Source organism: Salvelinus alpinus, chromosome 22 (assembly GCF_045679555.1).
Source record: "Salvelinus alpinus chromosome 22, SLU_Salpinus.1, whole genome shotgun sequence".
Classification (NCBI taxonomy): domain Eukaryota; kingdom Metazoa; phylum Chordata; class Actinopteri; order Salmoniformes; family Salmonidae; genus Salvelinus; species Salvelinus alpinus.
Window position 1 is genome coordinate 14,625,563 of NC_092107.1, and position 7,515 is coordinate 14,633,077.

The window sequence follows — 7,515 nt, forward strand, 5'->3', positions numbered from 1 at the left end:
TAACAAAATGTGGAACGTTGAAGATCTGACGTTGTTTCAAAGGTACAAATTCAACATATTTTATACAAGGTTTGTCTATATTGAAAATTGGTTACACTGACATAATCCTGAGGTTGAAATTTCACTCTGAAAACAGTTTATTTTGATGACTTTTTTCAAATTCTATGTATTTTCCACACAGATTCCACATCACAATAGGTTGACATATTACGTTGATTCAACCAGTTTGTTCCCAATGGGTTGAGATCCTTCACATTTGATAAACAGCATGGACAATGGGGATGTATCCCCCAAGTATAAGGTTCAGTGTGGTGGACTAGCATGAACTACCGTAGCTTAGCATCCTGGTTTGGATGTTTGGGCTGGCACATGGAGGCTAGCAGAACCAGACAGAGTAGGGGTAGGATAGGGGCCCACAGGGTCAGGTGCTGAGTGGGACCCAGCCCACATGGCCATGCTCCCCATGGGGGGGCCTCTTTGCAGAAGTGCTCCCCTTCCCCCATTTATACCGTTTCTTCTCCCTAACCATCACTTTTTTCTGAAAGAGGGGGGAGGTGGTACTTGAGAGGCAGGTTATTCTCAACGGATCTTCCTCCAACACAGGAACACTCCATTTCAGTTTCTCATGAAGCTTATTGCTTGAGTAAAATACAGAAAATTAAACTGATTTCAGAACTGATGTTAGAAATCTGATCTCATGAGCGGTCAGCAGATGTGGTCACACGACACTAGGAGCAGTGGTGCAGATTTGTTAACATACGCTTCTCCTTGAATCTATTTTGCACAATACAGGGTCTCATTGAAGGGGGGGTGGAGAAAGTGATAGAGAATTAGCATATATATACAGGCATCAGTGAGATGGATTAGAGCTGGTCTTTAGAGCCAGATAATGTATGCTGTGGGAACTACGCCCCAGGCTTTAGAGAAAACACCCTGTAGGATCTCCCTTTTTCTCCCCTAGATGATGTATCTCCAAACAGCACCGCAGCCTCCTCCTAGGCAATAATCTGCTAGCTAGTGTCATCCACGTGATTCCCTTTCTGTGATAGGCCAACCCCTGCTATCTAGGAGGGTTCAGGGGGCACAGCAACAAAAGTAAATGGGCCCCATCGACTTGAGCCCCATGTCCCATCTACTTACCATAAACATCAAGCGAGCAGCCCAAAGACCCCAACCCCCAGTGGAAGACAGACAACACATGAATTAGTTATCTGATTTATTATGAAAAAAATATATTTTTGGGGACTTTGTGACAATAGTCACATAACATAGACATATATACAATTCTCTTCATAAATACAAATGATGTACAAAAAAATTAAATAGAAAGAATATCTCATGGTTATGTACACATTGCATTGTTAAATTAAAGAGGACAATAACACAAATATAAAAATAAAAAAATCTATTTGGTTTCAAATTAAAAAGAACAACCTCTCTTTTGAGTCCTTCACTCTGCAAAAAAATATACATATTTTTAAAGATCCAGAACAGTCGGTTAAAAAAACAAAAGAGGATATTTTGTCATCGGGGAAGCAGACTTTATGCACAAAGCACTTCATTCAAGTCAAGGGAATGCCATAAAAGCACTGGGTGTTTGGCAACATGGAAGCTGTAAATTGAAAGGCATTGAGAAAATCAAACTGTACAAATTACATGTACTACGACTTTCAACTGGTTCAAATAAGACTTTCTGGTGTGTTTGTAAAAGATATACTCCGAAAGAGACTGAAAAAACATGTACAGCATCAAACAAACACATAAAAGAACACATACATAATGTCAGTGTGTAAGACCAGTACCATTTTTCCTTAAGTCATAGCATCATTTAAAGATCAGGCACTTGATAAGATTGAGTTTCCTAAGTATACTGTACATGTAATGCTCTGAAAGATAGGGCACATTGGTGATTTATTTCCATAGGGAAAGGGAGTCCAGTTTAGGGACCAGAAGGCCTAGATATGACATACGGCCACTACAAACTCACAGATATTTATAGACAACTGTCCATCTAAGCTTTCAGTAAATCTTCATCTTCAGTTCTTTGATAGCTTCAACATTGTTTCTCACCTTGACACCAAAAAAAACTAAGCCAAATAGGCCACGAAAATGTCCTTGCTGTTCATTTTGATTCTCAAGTGGATTGCAGTGATATCTTATTCATTGTAAAAAAAAGGCCCCTCTAGATTATTTGAGATGTCGTTTTCTTTTCGATAAGGCATCAGAAGAGAAAAAGGTCCTGCTTCTCTGTGATTGGTGAATCCTTGGCACTCTTCCGAAGAAAGTTTTCTTTTTGTTAAAATTTAACACAAAGCAAATTATATTAGATTTAAAAATGTAGTGCAAATTATGCCGGAACATTCTTTCTACTCTCCACCCCCACTTTTCACGTATTGTATCCAAAATTGTCAATGTTGTCAAAAAGTTCATTTTTAATGAGCAGCATGAATAAATATTAAATAATACATGTTGATTTAATATATCCTCTTCAATTCTTTGAATTGTCTTTGAAAGATTGTAAACATGATCAGGCAAAGCCCTTGTTGGTCACAGTACTCTTGGTGTCAGAATACTGTGTTAAACCTAAAAGGTGGGGAAATTATAGAGAGAGGGAGAAAGTTACCAAACAAATCTTGAACGAGTTAGTTGACAATAACTTCCTTCCTAAACTCTTAATAATAACCCGTTTGAATGGGAGGAGCTGCTTACCTCAGTAGCAAAGACACACTGTTCAGCTTGCTGTTCTGTCTGGATGATGAAGACTGGGTGGTACAAGCCTTCTTTAGGGAAGCTCATTGGTGGAACCATTATGCTGCCCTCTGATTTCCTGTTGAAAAGAGATAGAGGGAGGAAAAGGAGGTCAGGTTCCATAGGTGCAATGGAATCACACAACAGCAAAAACAGTGGATCCCCATGATCTCCAATACAAAGTTGAGGGTTTCAAAAATCTGATAAAGCCTGAGCGTCACACAGTGAGAGATCAAGTTGTAACATCTTGCTGGGTTCAATACAAGCAATCCAAACTCTAGGGCACTGGTGATCACGCACTCTCTGCTTCATTGGCACAACGCCGTTTGAGTTTGACGAGGCATACTTACTGGTCAAATTTGTTCTTGGCATGACGGTCCTCCGCCTTGGCCAAGTTGTAGTCAACCATCTTCTGCTTGTAGGCCGCCTTGTCTCCGTTTTTGTCTGCGGGGCCCGAGGTCAGCGCTGCGTCCTTATTGGACACCTTGTAATGGCCGCCAGGGATGAGGAAGGCTTCCTTCTCTCGGAGGCTGGACAAGGGGTTGGAACCACCTATGGGCCGGTTGTTGACCGTCTCCAGGTCGTTACGGACAGAAGACGCCATGGCCTTCCGCCCGCGCCTTATCTGGCTTAGGACCACGATGGCAGCACACACCACCAGGGTGAGGGTGACCAGGCCCAGGGCGAAGGAGACAACCAGGACTGCGGGCAAGCCGTCTGCCTTGGGCTTGGCGGTGGGTTTGAGGCTAAACTCGCATCGGGAGCCCATGAAGCCAGCCGGGCACTGGCACACAGGTCCGGTGAAGTGTGTGTAGCAGGTGCCTCCATTCTGGCAGGGGAAAACGGAGCAGGCATCGGCGCGGACGCTGCAGTCCTTCCTGGTGAAGCCCAGGGTGCAGGTGCAGGTAAAGTCGTTGACGCCATCCACGCAGGTCCCGGCGTTGTGGCAGGGGTTGCGGGCGCAGTCATCGATGTTGATCTCGCAGCGCGGCCCAGTGAAGCCAGGACGACAACGGCACATCAGGCTGTGGCCCAGATCCAGGCACTGGCCACCTATCACAGAGATAGACAGACGAGGGGGGGTTCAAATCACTGCACACTCAACATGTTTATCAAAACTTGAAGTGCAGGTATGAGTGGCAAAGCTTCTTATGGAAGGCAAATATATACTGTGTATATTTTCTTCCTACACCAACAGGAATTTAGCCAATTACAGATAAGCTTGTGCTCATTCCCACATGATGTAGAGTTACAGTGTAGCTAATGAGGACCCAGGAGGTACAAAACAGCCCACAACATTCTAAGACTAGTTTTTCCCACCTCATAATGACAGCTATATCTCACCCCTTATATCAGTCTGAGCCAAGAGTCTGTTGTACCGTGCCTATGCTGCATTTTTTTACATTTTAGGCATGTCAAAACAAAACTGAGTTTACGTGACAAGAAGAAAACCATTTCTAAAAACCCATGATGGTAACTGCCAAAGAATGTGTCCGCAGCACAGTCGGTTGAGTTTTGCTGTTAGGCGGACAGATAAGAGTTTGTGAGCGGCTCCAACATAACAATCAGAAGTCCTGGTAGGTTTCCCTCACCAAGACAGTGGTTGTGCTGTTAGGGGGATGCTTTACCGTTAGCACAGGGGTTGTTGCTGCAGCGGTCAATCTTCTTCTCGCAGTTGGAACCCATGTAGCCGGAAGGACAGCGGCAGGAGTAACCACCGGTCACCTGCTCCATGCAGGTGCCACCGTTGAAGCAGGGCCCGTCGGCACAGGTCATCGCACTGATCTCACAGTTCTTCCCGTAGAAGCCTTGGGGGCAGGTGCAGGTGTAGTCATTCTCCCGATCCTGGTAATTTAAAAGGTTGCGTTTCATATTGGACAATTAAAGACTTGGACTGTGAATAGCAGCATTTAATCCTGAGATATAAATGCAACATAGAACTTACATTGCAGCTGCCTCCGTTCTTGCAGGGGTTGCTGTCACACTCGTTGGTTTCGATCTCACAATTGTTGCCACTGAAGCCCGGCCTGCAGGTACAGGTGTAGCTGCCCTGGCCTGTGTTGGTGCAGGGAGCATCGTTCATGCAGGGCTTGTGGTTGGTGCAGTAGTTGAGGTCCTGGTTGCAGAACAGTCCTCCCCAGCCCTCTTTACAGTCGCACTGCCACGGCTGGCCGCAGGTGCCATGCAAGCAGCCAGGATAGCGGACGCACTCGTCGCAGAGGGGTCCCTGCCACCCAAGGCGGCACTTGCACTCGCCAGGGGCCTCACAATAACCATGCTTCTCACTACAGCCTGACCAGCAGATGGCTTTAGAGATAGGGGGAAAAATTTGAATGAGTGTTCCCCTTTCTAATCATAAAACAACCACCCCTTCACTGAGCTCAGACACATCAAGTATTTGTTAAGTACTAAACTAAGCAGCTGGTACGCACACAAAAGGAACACATGCCATATTTGTTCACGCAAGGGAGCGCACATTAAGTTCCAACGCGTGTCCCTGTTAAACCATACACTCAGCTCCCATTGTTGGCCCGAACAAAGGACGCAAATTCTATATTTGAATAGACAGAAGCTATTTTTATTTAACAGAATATGTCGTTGAAACGTCTGAATTAACTATTTCGAGAATTCTGAATAACAACCTTAAAAAAAGATTTGGCCTTATCATTTAAAAAACGTTGTAGTCCTTCTGTACACTTACGTTCTGAGCAGTATTCTCCTTTCCAACCCGACAGGCACATTCTGGTGCCCGCGGCATCACAAGTGTAGTGTCCGAATGGGTCGTTACGGGGACGGCAGTAGTCTGAGCAGCTGTCACCGTGGTAGTGTTCATCACAGACAACGTGGTAAGAAAAACGAAGTTCACTTTGCTCTTCAAAATGCACATCCTGTGACCAATCTTCGCCAATGTCTAGTCTTCTACGGGTGGCCAAGCGGTAGATCAAGTTATTCTGGTTTTCTATTAATGAGAGAGACATTGAGCAGACGTAAAATAAAATACATTCCTAAAATCCAATCTTGTGAGGTAATCGCTTTAAAAAATCTATATGAATTGTGTAATCAAATATTACCGAATTTTTGCAAATACGTAAAACGTGTTGATACTCAAACGCTTGTGCTGGGAATGACTGTTAGAGGAATATCAAAGCCACTTTCCGCCCCCTAGAGGGAGTGTGCACTGAAGGCTACCTACCCGTGGACTGGCCGTCGGAGGACTCTGCGTTCCAGGCTTCAACAATGAGCGAGAATGTGCCCTACAATCCACACAGGAAAATATATATACTTTGTCAAAAAGCTGTAAAAGGCGAGATTATTTAAAGTGTAAACTCTTCATGAAAAGCTTCATGCCATTACCCAATCTATGAAATGTACCACCAGGCATTAACCATTAAAGACACAGTGCTGTAAAAAAACGTGATTTCTCTGCGTTTTAAATATATTTCCATAATACAGTGACATTGTGAAAATGATGATAATGCCATTTTAGTGTAAGAGGTGTTTGTAAAGACTGCCTGAAATTTCAGCCTGTTTCGGTGAGATGGAGTTTTGGCCTGCCTGATGACATCACACCAGGTGGTACATTAGTTAATAGACAAATAAGAGAGTTCCGCACTCCCAGTCAGTCCTAGCAAAATTCTCACATGCGAAATTGCTCTCATTTTTGTTTCTTCTTGACCATTTATTTGAAAACAATCACAGTAAGGCACTTAAATTGTTACCCAGAAAGGATTTGATATTGAGACAAAAACGGCTGCATTGGACCTTTAATTTCCCATCAGCTCTATGGTATATTGAGTATGTGTACTGTAGGCTACTCACCGGCCACTTGAAATGGAAAGGCACTCTGATGGGTGCGCTACTGGAGATGGAGCTCGGGTCGGCACTGAAGATTTCGGTCAGTCCCATGCCGTAAGTGCAGGGGGGCTCAGGTGAGATGACATTTTGGGAATGTTTAAGGCAGACTCGGAAGAATATTTGGCAGTCCCTAGACCGTTTGCAGACACTACGGGTACTACTAAAGGAGTGTACTTTCAACTCAAACACACCGGACGACTCGACCTACAGGAAAAAAATAAGTACATATCAGTGCGTAAAAGGCGCGACTGCACAGGTTACCAACTCATAACATAACTCTATGAATCTTGTATGTGTACTCACCAGTTGCGTTGATATCAACGCCAAAAAACACGTTAATAACAAATGAGCCATTCTGGGAAGTGTTTCTTCGTCTGCTATGAAAGTTTAGCAGACAGCGCCAGATATCCAATATAGAGGAGAAATGTATTGTATCCCAAAAAAAAGAGAAAAATATAATGTGCGAAATGTAAAAATAGAGCGCACTTCGTCAGATTTTTTTAGTCTTCAGACAATTCTTAATAGAAATGGAGCTCACAACGAAAATAAAATCCCTTTGCTCTGCGGAGCAGTTGCACTCTGGACTTCTACCTTTAGTTACGTGAAGTGGAACGTGCACCAGGGATTTTATACCGCCTTCCAGCATCAGAGGGGGGAGGAAGTGGGCGCGAATGAGGGGAGTGTGTCAAAGGCTGTGCAGACTTGGATGCAATTTGGACTGTTTACGATGTGCTTTGATTCTGTGTCACCAAATTGGATAGGGTAATATAACGAAATGCAAAGTTTAAGGCTCTATGGATAATTCAGCCACATACCTGAACGAAAATGTGAAGAAATAGGCTATATATACACGTTGAAAGAACTGCGCACCTTGATTGCGAAGAGACCTAACCTAAACTCGTGTGATTTAAA

The 7,515-nt window shown here is 43.9% G+C and overlaps 1 protein-coding gene across 1 annotated transcript; it reads right to left on the reverse strand.

Moving 5' to 3' along the window:
- Positions 1-1,203: 1,203 nt before the first annotated feature.
- LOC139549077 (delta-like protein C) lies at positions 1,204-7,206 on the reverse strand. The gene is made up of 9 exons (XM_071359190.1): positions 6,907-7,206; positions 6,568-6,807; positions 5,942-6,002; positions 5,450-5,707; positions 4,694-5,055; positions 4,377-4,593; positions 3,099-3,801; positions 2,710-2,827; positions 1,204-2,583 (listed from the first exon to the last, which is right to left on the reverse strand). The coding sequence occupies exons 1-9, from the start codon at positions 6,955-6,957 to the stop codon at positions 2,578-2,580; spliced, it is 2,016 nt and encodes a 671-aa protein (XP_071215291.1). The 5' UTR covers positions 6,958-7,206; the 3' UTR covers positions 1,204-2,577.
- Positions 7,207-7,515: the final 309 nt, after the last annotated feature.